The sequence below is a fragment of the Ranitomeya variabilis genome, chromosome 6, assembly GCF_051348905.1.
Source record: "Ranitomeya variabilis isolate aRanVar5 chromosome 6, aRanVar5.hap1, whole genome shotgun sequence".
Lineage (NCBI taxonomy): Eukaryota > Metazoa > Chordata > Amphibia > Anura > Dendrobatidae > Ranitomeya > Ranitomeya variabilis.
The window spans coordinates 221,069,944-221,096,757 of record NC_135237.1 but is presented as its reverse complement, the minus strand read 5'-3'; the positions used below and the strand labels follow the sequence as shown (position 1 = coordinate 221,096,757).

Here is a 26,814-nt window from a genome sequence, read left to right as displayed (position 1 = left end):
CACGATGTTTAGCTCCTTCGAGCCAATGTCGCCACTCCTCAAATGCCCACTTCATAGCCAACAACTCCCGATTACCAACATCATAATTCCGCTCGGCAGGCGAAAACTTTCTTGAAAAGAAAGCACATGGCTTCATCACAGAGCCATCAGAGCTTCTCTGCGACAAAACAGCCCCTGCTCCAATCTCAGAAGCATCAACCTCGACCTGGAAGGGGAGAGAGACATTTGGTTGACATAAGACTGGAGCTGAAGAAAACCGGTGCTTCAGTTCCCGAAAGGCCTCCACGGCCGCAGGAGACCAATTAGTCACATCAGAACCCTTCTTGGTCAAATCCGTCAAAGGTTTAACCACGCTAGAGAAATTAGCGATGAAACGACGGTAAAAATTAGCAAAACCCAAGAACTTCTGAAGACTCTTAACAGACGTAGGCTGAGTCCAGTCATGAATAGCCTGGACCTTGACTGGGTCCATCTCCACAGTAGAAGGAGAAAAAATAAAACCCAAAAAGGAGACCTTCTGTACTCCGAAGAGGCATTTTGAGCCCTTCACAAATAAAGCATTAGCACGCAGGACCTGAAACACCATCCTGACCTGCTTCACATGGGACTCCCAATCATCAGAAAAGACCAAAATGTCATCCAGATAAACAATCATAAATTTATCCAGATATTCTCGGAAGGTGTCATGCATGAAGGACTGAAACACAGAAGGAGCATTAGAGAGTCCAAAAGGCATCACTAAGTACTCAAAATGGCCTTCGGGCGTATTAAATGCTGTTTTCCATTCATCTCCCTGCTTAATGTGCACAAGGTTATACGCACCACGGAGATCTATCTTAGTGAACCAACTGGCCCCCTTAATCCGAGCAAACAAATCAGACAATAGTGGCAAAGGATACTGAAATTTGACTGTGATTTTATTCAGAAGACGATAATCTATACAAGGTCTCAAAGAACCGTCCTTCTTGGCCACAAAAAAAAAATCCTGCACCAAGAGGGGAAGAGGATGGGCGAATATGTCCCTTCTCCAAAGACTCCTTTATATAACTCCGCATCGCGGCATGCTCTGGTATAGACAAATTAAAAAGTCGTCCCTTAGGGAATTTACTACCAGGAATTAAATTTATAGCACAGTCACAATCCCTATGAGGGGGCAGGGCACTGGACCTGGGCTCATCAAATACATCCTGGTAGTCAGACAAAAACTCAGGGACTTCAGAAGGAGTGGAAGAAGCAATAGACACCAACGGAGTATCGCCATGAATTCCCTGACAACCCCAACTTGACACAGACATAGCTTTCCAATCTAAAACTGGATTATGAGCCTGCAGCCATGGCAGACCCAAAACGACAACATCATGCAAATTATGCAGAACGAGAAAGCGAATCACCTCCTGATGTATGGGAGTCATGCACATGGTCATTTGCGTCCAATACTGAGGCTTATTCTCAGTCAATGGCGTAGCATCAATTCCCCTCAGAGGAATAGGAAATTCCAAAGGCTCCAGGACAAAACCACAGCGCCTGGCAAACGACAAATCCATCCGATTCAGGGCAGCACCCGAATCCACAAAAGCCATAACCGGGTAGGACGACAAAGAACAAATCAAAGTAACAGACAAAAGAAATTTAGGCTGTATCGAACCAATGGTGACAGGTTTAGCGATTTTTTTTAAACGTTTAGAGCATGCTGAGATAACATGAGTAGAATCACCACAGTAAAAGCACAACCCATTTTGACGTCTATGACTTTGTCGCTCAATTCTGGTCAGAGTTCGGTCACATTGCATAGACTCAGGTCTCTGTTCAGAAAATACTGCCAAAGGATGAGCAGATTTGCGCTCCCGCAAACGCCAATCAACCTGAATGGCTAAAGCCATAGAATCACTCAGACTTGTAGGGGTGGGAAACCCCACCATAACATTCTTAACGGCCTCAGAAAGACCTTCTCTGAAATTTGCAGCCAGGGCACACTCATTCCATTGAGTAAGCACCGACCATTTCCGAAATTTTTGACAATACACCTCTGCTTCATCCAGACCTTGAGAGATAGCCAGCAATGCTTTTTCTGCCTGATTCTCAAGATTAGGCTCCTCATAAAGCAGTCCAAGAGCCAGAAAAAATGCATCTACATTAAGCAATGCAGGATCTCCTGGTGCCAGAGAGAAGGCCCAATCTTGAGGGTCGCCGCGCAACAAGGAGATAACAATTTTAACTTGCTGAGCGGAATCACCAGAGGAACAAGGTCTCAGAGACAGAAATAACTTACAATTATTCTTAAAATTCTGAAACCTAGATCTATCTCCAGAAAACAACTCAGGAATGGGTATCTTTGGTTCTGACATAGGGCTATGAATAACAAAATCCTGAATACTTTGCACCCGTGCAGTAAGATGATCCACACTAGAAGTCAGAGTCTGAATATTCATGTCTGCAGCTGAGCTCAAAACCACCCAGAGTTCAAGGGGATGACAGAAGCTAAACAGACCGCAGCAAAGGAAAAGCAGGAGGAAAAAAAAAAAATGTACTCAGGTCTTCTTTTTATCCCACTTCTGCGATGCATTAAACACTTTTTTGGCCTGCTATACTGTTATGATCCTTAGTGGTTGAGGATCACGAATTACTCCAGCTAAGTAACAAACATAGGACAAGCTCTAGGGAGGTGGCAAACTGGACTGACCGCAAATCTGAACCTATCCAAACACACTAGAAGTAGCCGGTGAACGTGCCTAAAAAATCCTAGACGTCTCGAGCCAGCCTGAGGAACTAACTACCCCTAGAGAGAAAGAAAGACCTCTCTTGCCTCCAGAGAAATAATCCCCAAAGATATAGAAGCCCCCAACAAATAATAACGGTGAGGTAAGAGGAAGGCACATACACAGGGGTGAAAACAGATTCAGCAAATGAGGCCCACTAATAAATACTAGATAGCAGAAAATAGCAAGGGGTCTGTGCGGTCAGTAAAAAACCCTAACAAAATATCCACACTGAGATTTCAAGAACCCCCGCACCAACTAACGGTGTGGGGGGAGAAACTCAGTCCCCTAGAGCAACCAGCAAGCGAGGAGATCACATCTTAGCAAGCTGGACAAGAAACATGATGAATGCTGATAATCAAAAAATTAACGGACAAAAACTTAGCTTGTCTTGGAGAGGCTGGGAGCAAGGTAATCACAAGGAATCTGAAGAGCACTGAATACATTGATAGCAGGCAAGGAACTGAGTATCCAGGTGAGTTAAATAAGAAACCAACCAAGGATAACGAACCAGCTGATGCAGCCAACCTGCAGAAAGACAACACTACACAGTACCGCTTGTGACCACTAGAGGGAGCCTAAAAATAGAGTTCACAACAGACAGCGTCGCGAGGAGCATCGCTAAAGGCCTGGGCTGGATCCGGAGACTGCCGTAAGGTGAGTATATAACTATTTTTTATTTTAATTCTTTTTTTAACAGGGATATAGTGTAGTATATATTGCTATATACTACATGGGCTGTGTTATATACTACGTGGGCTGTGTTATATACTGCGTGGGCTGTGTTATATACTACGTCGCTGTGCTATATACTACGTGGGCTGTGCTATATACTATGTAGCTGTGCAATATACTACGTGGCTGTGCTATATACTACGTGGGCTGTGTTATATACTGCATGGGCTGTGCTATATACTACGAGGGCTGTTATATACTGGGTGGGCTGTGTTATATACTGCGTGGGCTGTGTTATAAACTACGTGGGCTGTGTTAGAAAACACAATATCTCAAATACAGAACTCATAGTACGATACCCAAAATGAGTCCCAGAAAAATTATTATATACCATGACCACACTAAATGGTATCTTATGGAGCTCCCTCAAAGTATCCAAACACCAGAAATTGGAGCAAAAAAACACCAAATATGTATCTCATAAAATAGTAAATTTTATTTTAAACGTAAAGTATATCATATAAAGGTAAGTATCACAGAATAAGTAATCAGAACAGAGAAAAAGATTAGGTTAAGGGTGCACCTCAAGTAGTGGCATCCCAATGACAAAGGCATGGAACTGTAGCTATCTCATGTAGCCAAAACAGGGATCAGCTTAAAATAAAAAGCCAGTGCATATAGTTTTATCCATAGCCTAAATGGTCACATAAGTCTCAAGAGGTAAGGTCCCATTATATCAGTTAGCAGCCATATGGCTGGTATAGCCTAAACAGTAAAAGAGACATGAGACCACCCGTAGATCTTACCCATATCCTTGTCCATAGGGATGCCCACGCACCCCAATGCGCGTTTCACAACAGCTTCCTCAGGGGGCGGAGTGATATATAGTGGGCTGTTATATACTGCGTGGGCTGTGTTATATACTGTGTGGGCTGCATTATATACTACGTCACTGTGCTATATATTACGTGGGCTGTGCTATATACTACGTGGCTCTGCAAATAACTACATGGCTGTAAAATATACTACGTGGCTGTGTTATATACTACGTGGCTGTGCTATATACTGCGTGGGCTGTGCTATATACTATGTAGCTGTGCTATATACTACGTGGGCTGTGTTATTTACTCCATGGGCTGTGTTATATACTGCGTGGGCTGTGCTATATACTACGTAGACTGTTATATACTGCGTGGGCTGTGCTATATACTGCGTGGGCTGTGCTATATACTGCGTGGGCTGTGCTATTACATACATATTCTAGAATACCCGATGCGTTAGAATTGAGCCATTATCTAGTAAAGTGCATAATCCCCAAAGGGCAATCAGGGACAGCATCATGCATATCAAAGATCAAGGGAACTAATTATAGCAGCAAAAGTAAAAACCACAAATAAATATAAATATCCAGAGTTCAGTTACATCCAGCGTACCCCTTGACACACGTTTTGATGGCAGTCTTCCTCAGAAGAGGTGCATACACTCATTGTTCAGTCAAACCACCTTTATATACCAGTAATTCCTCATACCAAGTGGAAACGCCTGCTTGAAGATGACAGACGAGCAGGGTGAGTCTCTCCGGTGATCCTATCTGCTGACATTCACAGAAAGGAAAAAATGTCTTTGGGGACCTATATCATTAAAAAACTCACAGAAAAAAATCCCCTGTGTTTGCTGGATAAAAAATACCTTTTATTTCTTATTACCGTATATTAAAATCCAAAAATTGGTGCACTAACACAAACCATCACCATAACAACAACATACCATAGGAAAGACCAGGGTGGTGCCTAACCCTGTACTCCACTACGTGCACCCTACCTGCCAGTGGAGGTTGGCACCCTATAATCCTGCGCAATTGGCGCCCCCGCTCACCGTCGGCTATCCCTCCTACCCCTATTGGGCCCTAACAAGATGGGATAGGATTATATTACCAATCGTCACAGACCCCCAATCGCTTGTATACAAAACACCAATACTGTGGCAGGTACTGACTACATCTATCCTGCCCCTGCCTGACTGCGGGGGTTGGCACCCTATTATGATACGACAGTGGCGCCCCCACTCCTCGACGGCTATCCTCTATCCTGTCCCTTGTCAGACGGATGAGGGTAAAAAATATATTTCATTAAGGTGCTGTAGTGCTTTCAAGATGCCACCAATGCTCCTCAGGATTGTATGTGTATGTCCGGATCCCCTTAATATAACACTCATTCACAGCGCATGTATACCAGACGCAATATAGTTTGATGTTACACAATTTCAAGTATCAGGTCTAGTGCACAGCCAGATCACCCTGGTGCACTAATCATTGCCAATACATATAGTCCACAATCAATCAGCATACCCACTGTTGAGATACCGAACAAATCCCTTGGACACAACAATATCTATAACCTATATGCCTATAAGTCTATCCCTTGCATACTCAAATCCTATCTGCTGAGTTGTTTCTAATCCTCTCCTGTGTGATGCTGTCTGCTGAGCCGTGTATCTAATCCTCTCCTGTGTGATACTGTCTGCTGAGCTGTGTATCTAATCCTATCCTGTGTGGCACTGACTGACCTGTATCTAATCCTATCCTGTGTGATACTGTCTGCTGAGTTGCATCTAATCCTATCCTGTGTGTTTCTGTCTGCTGAGTTGTATCTAATCCTCTCCTGTGTGATACTGTCTGCTGAGCTGTGTATCTAATCCTATTCTGTGTGGCACTGTCTGCTGAGCTGTATCTAATCCTATCCTGTGTGATACTTTCTGCTGAGTTGTATCTAATCCTATCCTGTGTGATAATGCCTGCTGAGCTGTGTATCTAATCCTATCCTGTGTGATACTGTCTTCTGAGCTGTATCTAGTCCTATCCTGTTTGATACGGTCTGCTGAGCTGTATCTAATCCTATCCTGTGTGATACTGTCTGCTGAGTTGTATCTAATCCTCTCCTGTGTGATACTGTCTGCTGAGCTGTGTATCTAATCCTCTCCTGTGTGATACTTTCTGCTGAGCTGTGTATCTAATCCTATCCTGTGATACTGTCTGCTGAGCTGTGTATCTAATCCTATCCTGTGTGATAGTCTGCTGAGCCGTGTATCTAATCCTATCCTATGTGATACTGTCTGCTGATCTGTGTATCTAATCCTACGCTGTGTGATACTGACTGATGAGCCGTACATCTAATCTTATACTGTGTGACACTGACTACCGAGCCGTGTATCTAATCCTATCCTGTGTGATCCCGACTGCTGAGATGTATCTAAGCATATCCTGTGTGATACTGTCTGCTGAGCTGTATCTCAACCTCTCCTATGTGATACTGCCTGCTGAGCTGTATCTAATCCTTTCCTGTGTGATACTGTCTGCTGAGCTGTATCTCATCCTCTCCTATGTGATACTGCCTGCTGAGCTGTAGCTAATCATTTCCTGTGTGATACTGTCTGCTGAGCTGTGTATCTAATCCTCTCCCGTGTGATCCCGTGTGCTGAGCTGTATCTCATTCTCCCCTGTGTGACCCCATCCGGTGGGCACTGTGGTATAACCCCTTCTCGCTGTTTCAGGTTGGGTGGTCTTGGAGGTCGTCGCTTCTGCCGTTCTGTTCTTCTGACTGGGGGCAACGGATGAGCAGGTGGAGGCGGAAGGCAGATCAGGCGGAGGGCGGGCGAGCAGGGTGAGTCTCTCTGGTGAAAAGATGCTTCAGGTGGCTCACAGTGGCTGTGTCTTTACTGGTATCGTATGGCTGATGAGGGAAGGGGAGTGGTGACCGCATACAACAGGGCCCAGGGGGAGGCTAGTGGGGACTGGGGGCCGCATCCAATAGGGTCCAGGGGGAGGCTAGTGGGGACCGGGGGCCGCATCCAACAGGGTCCAGGGGGAGGCTAGTGGGGATTGGGGGCCGCATCCAACAGGGTCCAGGGGAAGCTAGTGGGGACTGGGTGCACATCCAACAGGGCCCAGGGGGAGGCTAGTGGAATGTATAAGCTACTGGATGATCCTGACCTGCTGCAAAAACAAATGCCCAATCCTAACAGGCAGCAGCTCAGGATAATCCAGTAGCTTATAAGTTTTGGTTGGGGTTTGGAAGGGCGGTGGGGAATAATTGAAGCAAGTGGGTATATATGATCGAGAAACATCTTTATTATTATGGCAGTGTAATTTTTGAAAGGGGGCTGTCGGTCTGCGCTCCCACAGCAGTGCATGGACTGGACGCTGATCTCCTGACCAGCATCCTCATACATGCTGTGAGGCTGCAAATTTCAGATCAGGAGATTTGTGGCCGGTCCATGCACCACGGTCCAAGTGCAGACCGATATTCACCAGAAGTGGAGTTTTTCCAAGAAAGGGCGGAGTAACTGTGGAAGGTTTGAGCTAGGGTGGAGGTGGAACAGGGGGTGGAGCCTGGGCGGAGTTTCAAGGGGGCCCCAAAATTTTGACAGTATGGGGCCCTGAAATTCCCAGTGGCAGCCCTGCCTTCACCAAGGATGGGATCCATTCCGTTACCTTAAGGTGGGGTCTGTTCATCTGGAGCGTATAGCCTGTTTCGTTCTAGACAACCTCCCTGCTGGTTTGGTTTTAGGATTTCCTTGGTTACAATGTCATAATCCAGTCATTGACTGGGAGGCCTGGGAGATTGTTAAATTGGGATCAAACTGTGAAAACAATTGTCTGAATTCTGTGTCTGTGTCGTCCGTTGGTCTGGAGGGCATTCCGGAGTACTTGAAGGACTTCGAGGATGTGTTTTCCGAAAGTCAGGCCGAGGGGTTACCACCGCACCGTCCTTTTAACTGTATCATCGACTTGAATCCTGGGGCTAAATTGCCTAAGGCCCGATTGTTTAACCTTTCTGGTTCCGAGCAGGCCGCCATCAAGGAGTACATATCTGAGAGTCTCCGTAAGGGGCATATCCACCCTTCCATGTCTCCTGTTGCTGCAGGGGGTTTTTTTGTAACAAAAAAAAGACGTGGTCTCTGCCCATGACTTGACTTTCAGAAACTGATAACCTTATCCGGGTGCAGGAGGGTGATGAGTGGAAATATGCGTCTCTCACTTCAGAAGGACTGTTCGAAAACTTAGTAATGCCGTTTGGTTTGACCAATGCTACTGTGGTCTTCAAAACTTCATCAATTATGTGTTCTCTGACTTCACTGGGCGGTTTTTAGTTATATACTTGGATGACAATCTGGTTTATTCATTTGATAAGCAGCCACATATTGGTCACCTTCGGGCGGTTCTTCAAAGACACAGGTAGAACCAACTTTTCGCTAAGCTAGAGAAATGCTCGTTTTTTGTCCAGGAACTGCCTTTCTTGGGGTTCATTGTCTCTAGTGAGGGGTTTCGCATGGATCCCAAAAAGGTGCAGACCATTGTGGTTTGGGTGCAGCCTCAGGACCTAAAAGGCCTTCAGCGCTTCTTGGGATTCGCCAATTATTACCAGAGGTTTATTAAAGGGTTCTCTCAGGTGATCAAGCCGACTTGACGCAGAAGGGGGCTGAGGTTAAGAACTGGTCTGCCTCAGCAGTAGCGGCATTTCTTACCCTGAAAAAAAGCTTCATGACTGCCCCGATTCTGGTTCAACCAGATCCATCTGAACCCTTTGTGGTGGAGGTTGACGCCTCGGAGGTGGGGGTGTGTTGGACCAGGGGTCTGCCACTTTGACCAATCTTAGACCATGCGCCAACTTCTCCAAGAAGTTCTCCCCGGCGGAAAGAAATTATGACGTGGGTAATCGGAAACTTCTTGCTGTTATGTTGGCCTTTGAAGAATGGAGGCATTTTTTGGAGGGGCAGTTTATCCCATTACTGTAGTAACTGATCACAAGAACCTGGCGTATATTGAGTCTGCTAAAAGGTTGACCCCTAGGCAAGCTAGATGGTCACTTTTTTTTTTCCCGGTTCCAGTTTTCGATCACTTTTCATCCAGGATCCAAGAATGTGAAGACCGATGCTTTGTCTAGGAGTCTGGATCCAGTTTGTCCCCCCAAGCCTCTATCCTCCATTCTTCAACCCGGGGTGGTGGTGGCTGATGTGTTGGCAAGCTTGGAACGGGAAATTCGGGAAGCCCAGTCTCAGGCTCCACCATCCAAGCCACTGGAAAACATATTTGTTCCTGTTCAATCTCGACTCAGAGTCCTCCAGGAGTTCCACGATTTGGCGTTGAGTGGACATCCGGGGATTTTGGCCACTCGTGAGGCCATCGCGAGAGTTTTTTGGTGGGCATCGCTTACGTCTGATGTAAAAAAATTTGTGTCTGCCTGTGAGGTGTGTGCCCGTGGTAAGAGCTCTCATAACCGGCCGGCCAGGGAATTGGTGCCTTTGCCAGTTACTGATAGACCATAGGCACATTTGCCCATGGATTTTATCACCAATCTTCCTCCTTCCAAGGGTGATACTGTCATCTGGGTGGTGGTGGACAGGTTTACTAAGCAAGAACACTTTGTACCCTTGGTGGCACTGCCCTCTGCTGAAACTTTGTCTAGGTTGTTCGTTCAACATATGGTTCGTGTTACACCTGGTTCTGGTGCTGCTCCAAGTTCTGGTCCCTCACCTGCTCCTGAGGCAGCCCCTGAACCTCTACGAAGTCCCTGCCTGGATCCTTGCTCTCGGTCTGTTCCTTGGCATCCTCCTCCTGCTTCTCCCTTCCCCACTTCCTGGGACGTTGCCAGCAGGCCTCCAGGGAGAATGCTTGGAAGTCACGCGCTCGTATCTCCGGTCTCTTAAAGGACAGCGCACATTTTTTTGAAAATCTTAATTATCCAATGGCAGCTTACTGATTACTACTTCTGGTCCCTCCGTCATAGGGAAGGTGCCAAAGCAACGAGTATCTACTCTTGCTATTTCCGGTTCTGTTCCTGTTCTGACTGCGCTGTAATAGCATTCCGTTTTGCACTCTGCTTATACTGTTTGTTTCCGCAGAATATCAGTGTCCTGTTGTTCGGCAATCCCAAGACTCAAGTGCCATCCCGTTCCACCATCTGTACCCCTGGACAACGCTAAAGGTGCCAGCTTCCTCCCATCTACCCAGAATATGACTACCCTCACCAGAGCCAGCTCCACATCTCTTACCCGGCGTCCGTCGGTCTGCTCCACCATCTGTTATATTTGTTTACCTGTTTGTCCCGCTGGGACAGCTGCCACGTGTCCGGGGTCCAACTGGAGGTAGCACCTGTGTCCCCCAGTTATTCCACTTTGGTCCTGATTGAGGGATCTTACTACGGATACCTGAGGCTCACTAGTTACGCCCCCTTCGGAGCCCCCCAGACCGAGGTCCCGAGGTTCCACTCTAAAAATAAAAAGCGAATGTGAACTTCATCACCTGTGCCTCCGCTTCCATTCGTTACAGTTCGTTTGCATGGTGTTCCCTTGAATGTAGTGTCTGACCATGGTGTGCAATTTGTGTCCAGGTTTTGGAGGGCATTTTCTAAAAGATTGAATATTGAGTTGTCCTTTTCGTCTGCATACCATCCAGAGTCCAATGGTCAGACTGAACGGACCAATCAGTCGTTCGATCAAATTTTGCGCTGTCTTTCCACTTCCAGTCAGGATGATTGGTCAGATGCCTTGCCTTTAGCAGATTTTGCGTTCAATAACTGGGTTAACCACTCCACAGCTACCTCCCCTTTCTTCTGTAATTATGGTAAACCCACACTTTGGGGAGTTTTCTTGTCTGGACTCCGGTTGCCCGAGAGCTGATTTAGCTGTACAGCAGTTGGGGAAGTTATGGCGGGAAGTCCAGAAGAATATTGGGGAGGCTCAGAGGAAGTTTAATATTTGTGCAGACAGGAGACGGACGGTGGGACCTAACATTTGTGTTGGGGATAAGGTATGGCTACTAGGAACATTAAGCTTAAGATTCCATTGGTGAAATTGGGGCCTAAGTTTATTGGTCCTTATGAGATCACTGAGGTGGTTAACCCAGTAGCTTTTGTTTATGCCTCTGTTATGATTTTCCCAATGGCAGGGAAATCAAAATAACAACGGACTAGCTCTCGGGTGATGGGAACTAAAGTGACCGTGACCTGAACCTGACACGACACTGGAAGTAGCCGGGGAGTGTTTCCTACGATGCCCTAGACACCACGCGCCAGCCGGAGATCTAACTACCCCTATCAGAGGAATATACAGGCCTGCCTTACCTCCAGAGATGAACCCCAAAAGGAGATAGCAGTCCCCCACAGATATTGACGGTGAGTCAAGAGGAAAAGACATACGTAGGATGAACAGCAGATTTAGCACAGTGAGGTCCGCTTACTAGATAGCAGAAGTACAGGAAAGAGTCACTTCACGGTCAACTTCAAAACACTACTCAAAAATACCATCCTGAAATTACTTTAAAACTCCAGTGACAACTCATGCCACTGGAGTGGCAATTTCAGTCCACGAGAGCTTCCAGCTACAGAGAGACACATTGCAAATAGCTGGACAAAAATAGCATTAACTAGAAACAAAATTCAACTTAGCTGAACAGGATCTTGAGGCAGGAGAATGCAACAGAATGCTACTGATACATTGTTGGCCGGCATCGGACCAGCAGCCAAGCAGCCTTAAATAGGAAACTCCCCTAATGGGTGTCAACAGATGATCAAGGATAGAAGAAGGCAAATAAGTGGCAATACCATAAAACACCACCGGGGGAGCCCACAAACAGAATTCACAACAGTACCCCCCCCTTAAGGAGGGGGCACCGAACCCTCACCAGAACCACCAGGGCGATCTGGATGAGCACTATGGAATGCACGAACCAAATCAGGAGCATGAACATCAGATGCTGTCACCCAAGAATTATCCTCCTGACCATAGCCTTTCCACTTAACCAGATACTGAAGTTTCCGTCTGGAAACACGGGAGTCCAAGATCTTTTCCACCACATACTCCAACTCACCCTCAACCAGCACAGGAGCAGGAGGATCAGCAGACGGAACAACCGGCACCTCATACCTCCGCAATAATGACCGATGAAAAACATTATGAATAGTAAAAGATGCTGGGAGGTCCAAACGAAAGGACACAGGATTGAGAACCTCCAGAATCCTATAAGGGCCGATAAACCGAGGCTTAAACTTAGGAGACGAGACCTTCATAGGAACAAATCGAGAAGACAACCAAACCAGGTCCCCAACACAAAGACGAGGACCGACACGCCGATGACGATTAGTGAACTGTTGAGTCTTCTCCTGGGACAACTTCAGATTGTCCACAACCTGTCCCCAAATCTGATGCATTCTATCAACCACAGCATCTACTCCAGGACAATCCGAAGACTCCAATTGACCGGACGAAAAGCGAGGGTGAAACCCTGAATTACAAAAAAATGGAGAAACCAAAGTGGCAGAACTGGCCCGATTGTTAAGGGCAAACTCTGCCAATGGCAAAAAATCAAGCCAATCGTCCTGATCAGCGGACACAAAACACCTCAAGTAAGTCTCCAAGGTCTGATTAGTACGCTCAGTCTGGCCATTAGTCTGAGGATGGAATGCAGACGAAAAAGACAAGTCGATGCCCATCCTGGCACAGAACGCCCGCCAAAATCTAGACACAAACTGAGTACCCCTGTCAGACACTATATTCTCAGGAATACCATGCAAACGCACAACATTCTGAAAAAATAGAGGGACCAGCTCAGAGGAGGAGGGCAATTTGGGCAAAGGTACCAAGTGAACCATCTTGGAAAAACGGTCACACACCACCCAGATGACGGACATTCTACGAGAAACAGGAAGGTCAGAAATAAAGTCCATAGAGATGTGCGTCCAAGGCCTCTTAGGAATAGGCAAGGGCAACAACAACCCGCTGGCCCGGGAACAGCAGGGCTTAGCCCGAGCACAAACATCACAAGACTGCACAAAAATACGTACATCTCGAGACAAGGAAGGCCACCAGAAGGACCTAGACACCAGATCCCTGGTGCCAAAAATTCCAGGATGACCTGCCAACGCGGAAGAGTGAACCTCCGAAATAACTCTGCTGGTCCAGTCATCAGGGACAAACAGTCTACCAGGCGGACAGCGATCAGGCCTATCCACCTGAAACTCCTGCAAAGAGCGCCGCAGGTCTGGGGAGACAGCTGACAATATCACCCCATCCTTCAGGATGCCAGTAGGTTCGGAATCACCAGGCGAGTCAGGCTCAAAACTCCTAGAGAGGGCATCCGCCCTCACATTCTTAGACCCAGGCAGATATGAGACCACAAAGTTAAATCGAGAGAAAAACAACGACCAGCGCGCCTGTCTAGGATTCAGACGCCTGGCTGACTCAAGATAAATTAGATTTTTGTGGTCAGTCAAGACCACCACCTGGTGTCTAGCACCCTCAAGCCAATGACGCCACTCCTCAAATGCCCACTTCATGGCCAAGAGCTCCCGATTTCCAACATCATAATTTCGCTCAGCGGGCGAAAACTTTCGAGAGAAAAACGCACATGGTCTCATCACTGAGCAATCAGGACCTTTCTGCGACAAAACTGCACCTGCTCCGATCTCGGAAGCATCTACTTCAACCTGGAACGGGAGCGAAACATCAGGCTGGCGCAACACAGGAGCAGAAGAAAAGCGGCGCTTAAGCTCCCGAAAGGCCTCCACAGCCGCAGAGGACCAATTAGCAACATCAGCACCCTTCTTGGTCAAATCAGTCAAAGGTTTAGCAATGGCAGAAAAACCCGCTATGAATCGGCGATAGAAATTAGCAAATCCCAAGAATTTCTGAATACTCTTTAGAGAAGTAGGTTGTATCCAATCACAAATAGCCTGAACCTTAACAGGGTCCATCTCCATAGATGAAGGGGAAAAAATATATCCCAGAAAGGAAATTCTCTGAACCCCAAAAATACACTTTGAGCCCTTCACAAATAGAGAATTAGCTCGTAAAACCTGAAAAACTCTCCTGACCTGTTGAACATGAGATTCCCAGTCCTCCGAAAAAATCAAAATATCATCCAAATACACAATCATAAATTTATCCAGATATTCACGGAAAATATCGTGCATAAAGGACTGAAAAACGGAAGGGGCATTCGCGAGACCGAAAGGCATTACCAAATACTCAAAATGGCCTTCAGGCGTATTAAATGCGGTCTTCCACTCATCCCCCTGCTTAATCCGCACCAAATTATACGCACCACGTAGATCGATCTTAGTGAACCACTTCGCCCCCTTTATGCGAGCAAAAAGATCAGTCAGTAAAGGTAACGGGTACTGGTATTTAACTGTAATCTTATTCAGAAGTCGATAGTCGATACAAGGTCTCAATGAACCATCCTTTTTACCCACAAAGAAAAACCCTGCCCCCAATGGAGACAAAGAGGGGCGAATATGACCCTTTTCCAAAGATTCTCTGATATACTCCCGCATAGCAGTATGTTCAGGTACAGACAAATTAAACAAGCGACCCTTAGGAAATTTACTACCGGGAATCAACTCAATAGCGCAGTCACACTCTCTGTGAGGGGGGAGAGAATCAGTCTTAGGCTCCTGAAAGACATCATAAAAATCTGACAGAAATGCTGGGATCTCAGAGGGAGTAGATGAAGAAATGGGAACCAAAGGTGCATCCCCATGAATTCCCCGACATCCCCAGCTCAGCACAGACATTGATCTCCAGTCCAAGACTGGATTATGAATTTGTAACCATGGTAATCCAAGTACTAATACGTCATGTAGATTATATAACACAAGGAAACGAATAATCTCCTGATGGTCTGGGGAAAGATGCATAGTCACTTGTGTCCAATATTGTGGTTTATTGCTAGCCAAAGGTGTAGAATCAATACCCTTTAAGGGAATAGAAACCTCCAGAGGCTCCAAATTAAACCCACAACGCTTGGCAAAGGACCAATCCATGAGACTCAGAGCGGCGCCAGAATGCACATAAGCATCCACAGTAACAGATGATAAAGTACAAATCAATGTCACGGACAAAAGAAATTTAGACTGCAAGGTACCCATAGAAAAAGATTTATCAACCTTTTTATCAACCTTCTTTATGCGTTTAAAGCATGCTGATATAACATGAGCTGGATCTCCACAATAGAAGCACAACCCATTTTTGCGCCTGTAATTCTGTCGTTCGCCTCTAGACAATACACTATCGCATTGCATATGCTCTGGTGCCTTTTCAGAGGTCACCGCCAAATGATGCACAGGTTTTTGCTCAGAAGATACTGCCATATGGTGCACAGGTTTTTGCTCAGAAGATACCGCCATATGGTGCACAGATTTGCGCTCCCGTAAACGCCGATCAATCTGGATAGCCAATTTCATGGCATCATTCAGACCTGTAGGCACAGGGAACCCCACCATGACATCCTTCACGGCATCAGAGAGACCTTCTCTGAAATTAGCTGCTAGAGCGCACTCATTCCATTTAGTAAGCACCGACCATTTACGAAATTTCTGGCAGTATATCTCAGCTTCATCTTGCCCTTGGGAAAGAGCTATCAAGGCTTTCTCAGCCAAAATCTCTAAATTAGGTTCTTCATAAAGCAACCCCAAAGCCAGAAAAAACGCATCTACATTTAATAACGCAGGATCCCCTGGCGACAATGCAAATGCCCAACTTTGTGGGTCACCCCGCAATAGAGAAATAACAATTTTAACCTGTTGCGCAGGATCACCAGCAGAGTGAGATTTCAGAGACAAAAACAATTTACAATTCTCTCTGAAATTCAAAAAACGGGATCTGTCTCCGGTAAAAAATTCAGGCATAGGGATCTTAGGTTCAGACATTGGAGCACGTATAACAAAATCTTGTAAGTTCTGGACCTTTGAAGCCAGGTTATTCAGACCTGCAAACAAACTCTGTGGATCCATGATTCAAACAGGTGTAACCAAAGCCATTCAGAGATTAAAGGGAACCTGTCACCACGTTTTTGGAAGATGGGATAAAAATAGCGTTAAATAGGGGCAGAGGTGGGCGTTACATTAGTGTGTGTGTTATGCGTTTATTACCCACCTAAGTTGCCGAAATAACTTTGCAAAGTCTCCGTTTTCGCCTGTCAATCAGGCTGGTCAGGTCGCATGGGCGTTGTCTTCCCCCAGATTTGGCGTAGTTTTCCGTTGGTGGCGTAGTGGTGTGCGCATGCCCAAAGTCCGGAATCCTCTTCCAGGGGATTTAAAATAGCGCGGTGTTCGTTATTGCATTGGTGATCGGTGGGCGCGGCCATCTTCCTTTGGCCGCGCGTGCGCAGAAGCGGCGCTCTGCTGGCCGCGGCTTCAGGAAAATGGCCGCGGGATGCCGCGCGTGCGCAGATGGATATCGCGGCGGCCATTTTCCTGAAGCCGCGGCCAGCAGAGCGCCGCTTCTGCGCACGCGCGGCCAAAGGAAGATGGCCGCGCCCACCGATCACCAATGCAATAACGAACACCGCGCTATTTTAAATCCCCTGGAAGAGGATTCCGGACTTTGGGCATGCGCACACCACTACGCCACCAACGGAAAACTACGCCAAATCTGGGGGAAGACAACGCCCATGCGACCTGACCAGCCTGATTGACAGGCGAAAACGGAGACTTTGCAAAGTTATTTCGGCAACTTAGGTGGGTAATAAACGCATAACACACACACTAATGTAACGCCCACCTCTGCCCCTATTTAACGCTATTTTTATCCCATCTTCCAAAAACGTGGTGACAGGTTCCCTTTAAGAGGAGAGGAAAAAAAAAAAGGCTGAAGACTGCAGTTTAAGCAAGGAGTACAAATAAGCACTAAGGTGCACTTTCCAAACACAGAAGGAAAAAAAAACCTTTTCATATCCTTTCCTGCTTTAGTGCATAGTTTTAACACATGTGGGCCGGCCAAACTGTTATGATTTTCCCAATGGCAGGGAAATCAAAATAACAACGGACTAGCTCTCGGGTGATGGGAACTAAAGTGACCGTGACCTGAACCTGACACGACACTGGAAGTAGCCGGGGAGTGTTTCCTACGATGCCCTAGACACCACGCGCCAGCCGGAGATCTAACTACCCCTATCAGAGGAATATACAGGCCTGCCTTACCTCCAGAGATGAACCCCAAAAGGAGATAGCAGTCCCCCACAGATATTGACGGTGAGTCAAGAGGAAAAGACATACGTAGGATGAACAGCAGATTTAGCACAGTGAGGTCCGCTTACTAGATAGCAGAAGTACAGGAAAGAGTCACTTCACGGTCAACTTCAAAACACTACTCAAAAATACCATCCTGAAATTACTTTAAAACTCCAGTGACAACTCATGCCACTGGAGTGGCAATTTCAGTCCACGAAAGCTTCCAGCTACAGAGAGACACATTGCAAATAGCTGGACAAAAATAGCATTAACTAGAAACAAAATTCAACTTAGCTGAACAGGATCTTGAGGCAGGAGAATGCAACAGAATGCTACTGATACATTGTTGGCCGGCATCGGACCAGCAGCCAAGCAGCCTTAAATAGGAAACTCCCCTAATGGGTGTCAACAGGTGATCAAGGATAGAAGAAGGCAAATAAGTGGCAATACCATAAAACACCACCGGGGGAGCCCACAAACAGAATTCACAACATGCCTCCCAGAATCTTTTAAGATTCTCAATTTATTCCATAGGGCCCTGCTGAAACCATTGGGGGCTGTGGAAGAAGCTTCATTGGGTCCCGCGCTGCCTGTATCAGTGGATAGTCAGGAGGAGTTCAAGGTGGAGCACATAGTGGATTCCCGGTTGGTTCGCCATTCTCTCCATTACCTTGTGCACTGGAAGGGGTATGGACCTGAGGACCGATCCTGGGTTCCTGCTCCATCGGTTCATGTCGATCGTCTGCTGCACTCCTTTCATGCACGGTTTCCTGGGAAACCTGGGGGTCCGGTGGCACCTGTTGAGAAGGGGGCACTGTCATGGCTCCTGACAGGATGGTTCCTGTTGTGAATTTACCTTTTGGCTCCCTCTAGTGGCTACTAGTGATTTGACTCTGGGTATGTCATTCATCCCTTGTATGCTCACCTGGGTCGTTAGGTCAGGGGTGTTGCTATATAAGCTCCCTGGACCTTCAGTTCAATGCCTGGCAACGTTGATATCAGAGCTAATCTGTAGTGCTCTTGTCTACTGATCCTGGTTCCTGCTTGATTAAGCTAAGTCTGCTTTCTTGCTTTTTGCTATTTGTTTTTGCTTTGCATTTTTGTCCAGCTTGTATATAATCTGTTTCCTGACCTTGCTGGAAGCTCTAGGGTGGCTGGTGTTCTCCCCCCGGGCCGTTAGACGGTTCGGGGGTTCTTGAATCTCCAGCGTGGATTTTTGATAGGGTTTTTGTTGACCATATAAGTTATCTTGCTACATTCTGCTATTAGTAAGTGGGCCTCTCTTTGATAAACCTAGTTCATCTCTGTGTTTGTCATTTCCTCTTACCTCACCGTTATTATTTGTGGGGGGCTTGTATCCTACTTTTGGGGTCTTTTCTCTGGAGGCAAGAGAGGTCTTTGTTTTCCTCTTCTAGGGGTAGTTAGCTCACCGGCTGGCGCGAGACATCTAGCGACCAATGTAGGCATGTTCCCCGGCTACTTCTAGTGTTGGCGTTAGGAGTAGATATATGGTCAACCCAGTTACCACTGCCCTATGAGCTGGATTTCTGTACTTCGCAGACTTGCTGGTATCTCTGAGACCCTCGCCATTGGGGTCATAACAGTTTGCCAGGCCAGTATTAAATGTTAAATGCATTGCAGAAGCGGGATTATAAGAAAGAAAATTCTGAGTTTTTTTTTTTCTCTCTCTCTCATTTTTTTTTTTTTTTTTTCCCCTTTACTTCTGAGTGGCTTGTGTTTGCTGCAGACATGAATGTCCAGACCTTGATTACAAGTGTGGACCAGCTTGCTGCTCGTGTGCAGGGCATACAAGATTATGTTACCAGAAATCCTATGTCAGAACCTAAGATACCGATTCCTGAACTGTTTTCCGGAGACCGATTTAAATTTAGAAATTTCAGGAATAATTGTAAATTGTTTTTGTCTCTGAGACCCTGTTCATCTGGAGACTCCGCTCAGCAAGTAAAAATTGTTATTTCTTTTTTACGGGGCGACCCTCAGGATTGGGCCTTCTCGCTGGCGCCAGGAGATCCGGCATTGGCTGACATTGATGCGTTTTTTCTGGCGCTCGGTTTGCTTTATGAGGAACCCAATCTTGAGATTCAGGCAGAAAAGGCCTTGCTGGCTATGTCTCAGGGCCAGGACGAGGCTGAAGTGTATTGCCAAAAATTTCGGAAATGGTCCGTGCTGACCCAGTGGAACGAGTGTGCATTGGCTGCAAATTTTAGAAATGGCCTTTCTGAAGCCATTAAGAATGTGATGGTGGGTTTTCCCATTCCCACAAGTCTGAATGATTCTATGGCCCTGGCTATTCAAATCGACCGGCGGTTGCGGGAGCGCAAAACCGCAAATTCCCTCATGGTGTTGTCTGAACAGGCACCTGATTTAATGCAATGTGATAGAATCCTGACTAGAAATGAGCGGAAAATTCATAGACGCCAGAATGGCTTGTGTTACTACTGTGGTGATTCTACACATGTTATCTCAGCATGCTCTAAACGTCTTACTAAGGTTGTTAGTCCGGTCGCCATTGGTAATTTGCAACCTAAATTTATTCTATCTGTAACTTTGATTTGCTCACTGTCATCGTATCCTGTCATGGCGTTTGTAGACTCAGGTGCTGCCCTGAGCCTTATGGATCTGTCATTTGCCAAGCGCTGCGGATTTGTTCTTGAGCCATTGGAAAATCCTATCCCTCTTAGGGGTATTGATTCTACGCCATTGGCAAAAAATAAACCGCAGTTTTGGACACAGGTTACCATGTGCATGACTCCCGAACATCGGGAGGTAATACGTTTTCTTGTTCTGCGTAAAATGCATGATTTGGTTGTTTTGGGTTTGCCATGGTTACAGACCCATAATCCAGTCTTGGACTGGAAGGCTATGTCAGTGTCTAGTTGGGGCTGCCATGGAATTCATGGAGATTCCCTGCCCTTGTCTATTGCTTCTTCTACGCCTTCGGAAGTTCCGGCGTATTTGTCTGATTATCAGGATGTCTTCAGCGAGTCTAAGTCCAGTGCACTGCCTCCTCATAGGGAATGTGACTGTGCAATAGATTTGATTCCTGGCAGTAAGTTTCCTAAGGGGAGACTGTTTAATCTGTCGGTACCTGAACATACCGCGATGCGTTCATATATCAAGGAGTCTCTTGAGAAGGGACATATCCGTCCTTCTTCTTCCCCTCTTGGTGCGGGATTCTTTTTTGTGGCCAAAAAGGACGGATCTTTGAGGCCTTGTATTGACTATCGGCTTTTAAATAAGATCACTGTCAAATTTCAGTATCCTTTGCCGCTGTTGTCAGATTTGTTTGCCCGGATTAAAGGTGCCAAGTGGTTCACCAAGATAGACCTTCGTGGGGCGTACAACCTTGTGCGCATTAGGCAGGGCGATGAATGGAAAACCGCATTCAATACGCCCGAAGGTCATTTTGAGTACTTGGTGATGCCATTTGGGCTCTCTAATGCACCTTCAGTTTTTCAGTCCTTCATGCATGACATTTTCCGGAAGTATCTGGATAAATTTTTGATTGTTTATCTGGATGATATTCTGTTTTTTTCTGATGATTGGGACTCGCATGTGGAGCAGGTCAGGATGGTTTTTGAGATTTTGCGTGAAAATTCTTTGTTCGTAAAAGGCTCAAAGTGTCTCTTTGGTGTACAGAAGGTTCCCTTTTTGGGGTTCATTTTTTCCCCTTCTGCTGTGGAGATGGATCCAGTCAAGGTCCGAGCTATTCATGATTGGACTCAACCCTCGTCAGTTAAGAGTCTTCAGAAGTTCTTGGGTTTTGCTAACTTCTACCGTCGTTTTATCGCAAATTTCTCTAGCGTTGTTAAACCGCTGACGGATATGACCAAGAAAGGCTCTGATGTAGCTAACTGGGCTCCTGCTGCCGTGGAGGCTTTCCAGGAGTTGAAACGCCGGTTTACTTCGGCGCCTGTTTTGTGCCAGCCTGACGTCTCACTTCCCTTTCAGGTTGAGGTGGATGCTTCGGAGATTGAGGCAGGGGCCGTTTTGTCGCAGAGAGGCCCTGGTGGCTCTACTATGAGACCTTGTGCCTTCTTCTCTAGGAAGTTTTCGCCGGCAGAGCGAAATTATGATGTGGGCAATCGGGAGTTGTTGGCCATGAAGTGGGCATTTGAGGAGTGGCGTCATTGGCTCGAGGGTGCTAGGCATCGTGTGGTGGTCTTGACTGATCACAAAAATCTGATGTATCTCGAGTCTGCTAAACGCCTGAATCCTAGACAGGCCCGCTGGTCATTGTTTTTCTCCCGTTTTGACTTTGTGGTCTCGTATTTACCAGGTTCTAAGAATGTGAAGGCCGATGCTCTGTCTAGGAGCTTTGTGCCTGATGCTCCTGGAGTCGCTGAACCTGTGGGTATTCTTAAGGAAGGAGTTATCTTGTCTGCTATTTCTCCAGATCTGCGACCTGTGTTGCAGAGATTTCAGGCTGGTAGGCCTGACTCTTGTCCACCTGACAGATTGTTTGTGCCTGATAAATGGACCAGCAGAGTCATTTCTGAGGTTCATTCCTCAGTGTTGGCAGGCCACCCGGGAATTTTTGGCACCAGAGATCTGGTGGCCAGGTCCTTTTGGTGGCCTTCCTTGTCAAGGGATGTGCGGTCGTTTGTGCAGTCCTGTGGTACTTGTGCTCGAGCTAAGCCTTGCTGTTCTCGTGCCAGCGGGTTGCTCTTGCCCTTGCCTGTCCCGAAGAGACCTTGGACACACATCTCTATGGATTTCATTTCGGATCTTCCGGTGTCTCAGGGCATGTCTGTCATCTGGGTGATATGTGATTGTTTCTCCAAGATGGTCCATCTGGTTCCTTTGCCTAAGCTGCCTTCCTCTGCTGATCTGGTTCCTGTGTTCTTCCAGAACGTGGTTCGTTTGCACGGCATTCCTGAGAATATTGTGTCGGACAGAGGATCCCAGTTTGTTTCCAGGTTCTGGCGATCCTTTTGTGGTAGGATGGGCATTGATTTGTCGTTTTCGTCCGCTTTCCATCCCCAGACTAACGGACAAACGGAGCGAACTAATCAGACTCTGGAGGCTTATTTGAGGTGTTTTGTCTCTTCTGATCAGGATGATTGGGTGACCTTCTTGCCGTTGGCTGAATTTGCCCTTAATAATCGGGCTAGTTCCGCCACCTTGGTTTCGCCATTTTTCTGCAACTCTGGTTTCCATCCTCGTTTTTCCTCGGGACATGTGGAGCCTTCTGACTGTCCTGGGGTGGATTCCGTGGTGGATAGGTTGCAGCGGATCTGGAGTCATGTGGTGGACAACTTGAAGTTGTCACAGGAGAAGGCTCAGCGTTTTGCCAACCGCCGCCGCGGTGTGGGTCCCCGACTTCGCGTTGGGGATTTGGTGTGGCTGTCTTCTCGATTTGTTCCTATGAAGGTCTCCTCTCCCAAATTTAAGCCTCGCTTCATTGGTCCTTACAAGATATTGGAAATCATTAATCCTGTATCCTTTCGCCTGGATCTTCCGGTGTCGTTTGCCATTCACAACGTATTTCATAGGTCCTTGTTGCGGCGGTACGTTGTGCCTGTGGTTCCTTCTGCTGAGCCTCCTGCTCCGGTGTTGGTTGAGGGCGAGTTGGAGTACGTGGTGGAGAAGATCATAAATTCTCGTCTCTCCAGGCGGAGGCTTCAGTACCTGGTCAAGTGGAAGGGCTATGGTCAGGAGGATAATTCCTGGGTGGTCGCCTCTGATGTGCATGCGGCCGATTTAGTTCGTGCCTTTCACGCCGCTCATCCTGATCGCCCTGGTGGTCTTGGTGAGGGTTCGGTGACCCCTCACTAAGGGAGGGGGTACTGTTGTGAATTTACCTTTTGGCTCCCTCTAGTGGCTACTAGTGATTTGACTCTGGGTATGTCATTCATCCCTTGTATGCTCACCTGGGTCGTTAGGTCAGGGGTGTTGCTATATAAGCTCCCTGGACCTTCAGTTCAATGCCTGGCAATGTTGATATCAGAGCTAATCTGTAGTGCTCTTGTCTACTGATCCTGGTTCCTGCTTGATTAAGCGAAGTCTGCTTTCTTGCTTTTTGCTATTTGTTTTTGCTTTGCATTTTTGTCCAGCTTGTATATAATCTGTTTCCTGACCTTGCTGGAAGCTCTAGGGTGGCTGGTATTCTCCCCCCGGGCCGTTAGACGGTTCGGGGGTTCTTGAATCTCCAGCGTGGATTTTTGATAGGGTTTTTGTTGACCATATAAGTTATCTTGCTACATTCTGCTATTAGTAAGTGGGCCTCTCTTTGCTAAACCTAGTTCATCTCTGTGTTTGTCATTTCCTCTTACCTCACCATTATTATTTGTGGGGGGCTTGTATCCTACTTTTGGGGTCTTTTCTCTGGAGGCAAGAGAGGTCTTTGTTTTCCTCTTCTAGGGGTAGTTAGCTCTCCGGCTGGCGCGAGACATCTAGCGACCAACGTAGGCATGTTCCCCGGCTACTTCTAGTGTTGGCGTTAGGAGTAGATATATGGTCAACCCAGTTACCACTGCCCTATGAGCTGGATTTCTGTACTTCGCAGACTTGCTGATATCTCTGAGACCCTCGCCATTGGGGTCATAACAGGTTCCGTCGCCATCCTGGTCAGGTCAGTGTTAATTCTAGTGTGCCTTTCTTTGGTTCTGAGGCAGCTATTTAATGTTGGTAGTTCCTGGGTTTGGTGTCTGTGATATTTCCGTATACTCGGTTTGTGGTTGTTGACCCAGGTTACCTGTCCATAATCGTTGTGCCTCTGTGCGTGTGAGTTTTTGCTGTGTATGACCCAGTTTGTCCCCTGACTTTTGCCTCTGTATCCTGCATTGCAATGCCCTGTCCTTCTTGGTTATCTGATCGCTTGTCTCGTCTCGGTTTATTCTCTGTCCTATCCCTAGGTACTACGCTCTCATCTGGCTTTTGACCTTCGACTCTGCTTTGACTACATTTATGTTCTGTGCCCTGTACTCAACGTTTCCATCTGCCTTCTCTGTCCGCACGTGCGGTGTCTCCACCCCGTTATCACGTGACTGCTTCTTTCAGGTCCTGCGCTCACTGCTTAGTCTCAGGTCCTTGCACACTGTGTGCCGTTTTTCCACTCCCGGAGTTTGTTCCTGTGCCCCCTAGGCTGCACCAGTGACACCATCCGTGTTATTACAAGTATAAGGGTTTTTTCATTTTTAGGGGAGCTGTGGGGACCATCATACTCTGTGGGGGGGTTTGACTGGGGACCATCATACACTGTGGGGTTCTGACTGGGAACCATCATACTCTGGAGGGGACTGGAGAGGACCATCATACTCTGTGGGGCTGTGTGGGTACCATCATACTCTGTGGGGGCTGTGTGGGGACCAGCATACTCTGGGGGGCTGTATGGGGACCATCATACTCTGTGGGGGGCTGTGTGGGGACCATTATACTCTGAAGGGGGCTGTGTGAGGACCATCATACTCTGCAGAAGCTGTTTTATGGGACCATCATATTCTGTGGGGGGCTGTGTGGGCACCATCATACTGTATGAGTGCTTTGTGGCGACTTTCTTATGTGCAGGATGTTGTGGGGCATTAGAGTTTATGGTGCCTCCTAAGGTGTAGGAATTTGGGAAAATCATACTGTCTGGGGATATTTTTAGGGAAATCATACTCTAAGGGGGCCATAGAAGGAGGTAAGACAACTAAAGGGTTTCAGTAGGGACAAATTAACTGTGCAAGTGGCAGAATACATATCTCTCTCCGTATCTTGAAAAGTTGGGAGGTATGTTCTTCTCTGACTGCACCTATGTGATGTGATAGGACTTTTGCTATGGGACAACATGATTTGTATGTATGCCCCATTAATATAAAAAATATACAACGAGGTTCATGATTATAATGAGGCACATTGGGGGAATGGTATCATTACAATGCAAGCACAGGGGGCATTATTATTATAAGAATGTACAGGTGGGTGTTTTTATTATAACAAGGAATGGGGTTATTATAAAGGGTCAAGGGGGATAATAATTATGCGAGGCACATGGGAACTAATAAGGAGACACAAGGGGAAAATATTTCTATATGGTGCTGTATAACTGCAGAGATGCACAGGGTAGCATTATTTCTATGAGGAAGTTGAGAGGGAATATTATTACTGCATAAGGCCACAGAAGGAGAGTACTACTCATATACAGGGCACAAAACAGGCATTATTATTATTATTAGGGCATTGGTAATAGCATTATTTAGTGTGATGCTAGTCACTCCTCACGGACAGGCTGTGAGACAGAAGAGTCTGACGTTCCAAGGTCAATACTGAGAGCGTACATAGATAACCAAGGTAAAAGACAAAAGTGCAAGTCAGGTCACAGTCCAGGGTCAACAACAAGAGATAGCGGATCAAAAGCCGAAGGACAAGACAAAGGGGTATTCAGAACACTGCTTAGTCTCAGGTCCTTGCACACTGTGTGCCCTGTTTTTCCACTTCCTGCGTTCGTTCCTGTGCCCCCTGATAGTGACCCCTAGGCTGCGCCAGTGACACCATAGGTGTCATTAAAAGTATAAGGGGTTTTTCATTTTTAGGGGAGCTGTGGGGACCATCATGCTCTGGGGGAGTTGACTGGGGACCATAATACACTGTGGGGTTCTGACTGGGGACCTTCATACTCTGGAGGGGACCATCATACTCTGTGGGGTTGTGTGGGTACGATCATACTCTGTGGGAGCTGTGTGGGGTCCAACATACTCTAGGGGGCTGTGTGGGGTCCATCATACTCTGTGGGGGGATGTGCCGGGACCGTCATACTCTGTGGGGGGCTGTGTGGGGACCATTATACTCTGTAGGGGGCTGTGTGAGGACCATAATACTCTGCAGAAGCTGTTTTATGGGACCATCATACTCTGTGGGGGGCTGTGTGGGGAACATCATACTGTATGTGGGCTTTGTGGCGACTTTCTTACATGTAGGATGCTGTGGGGCATTAGAGTTTATGGGGCTTCCTAAGGTGTAGGAATGTGGGAAAATCATACTGTCTGGGGATACTTTTAGGGACCTCATTCTCTAAGAGGGCAATGGAAGGTGGTAAGACAACTAATGGGTTTCAGTAAGGACAAATTAACTGTGTAAGTGGCAGAATACATATCTCTCTCCGTATCTTGAAAAGTTGGGAGGTATGTTCTTCTCTGACTTCACCTATGTGATGTGATAGGACTTTTGCTATGGGACAACATGATTTGTATGTATGCCCCATTATTATAAAAAAGATACACTGAGGTTCATTATTATAATGAGGCACATTGGGGGAACGGTATCATTACAATGCAAGCACAGCGGGCATTATTATTATAAGAATGTACAGTACATGTAGATGTTTTATTATAACATTATTATTTCTCCGCTGCACAGGGGGAATCTGGAACCAT

At 46.8% G+C, this 26,814-nt stretch overlaps 1 protein-coding gene across 8 annotated transcripts in view; it reads right to left on the bottom strand.

The window, feature by feature from the left end:
* The window catches only part of ATPSCKMT (ATP synthase c subunit lysine N-methyltransferase), a 764,992-nt gene that overhangs the window by 200,290 nt on the left and 537,888 nt on the right, over positions 1 to 26,814 (bottom strand). Inside the window, exon 1 of one of the 8 annotated variants that reach the window (XM_077269469.1) lies at positions 18,108 to 19,534. The exons of the other annotated variants lie outside the window; for them this stretch is intronic. Coding sequence (XP_077125584.1) covers positions 18,108 to 18,197 — 90 coding nt within the window. The 5' untranslated portion in view covers positions 18,198 to 19,534. Of the gene's footprint in view, positions 1 to 18,107; positions 19,535 to 26,814 lie in introns of those variants that run through there. 8 annotated transcript variants of the gene reach the window in all.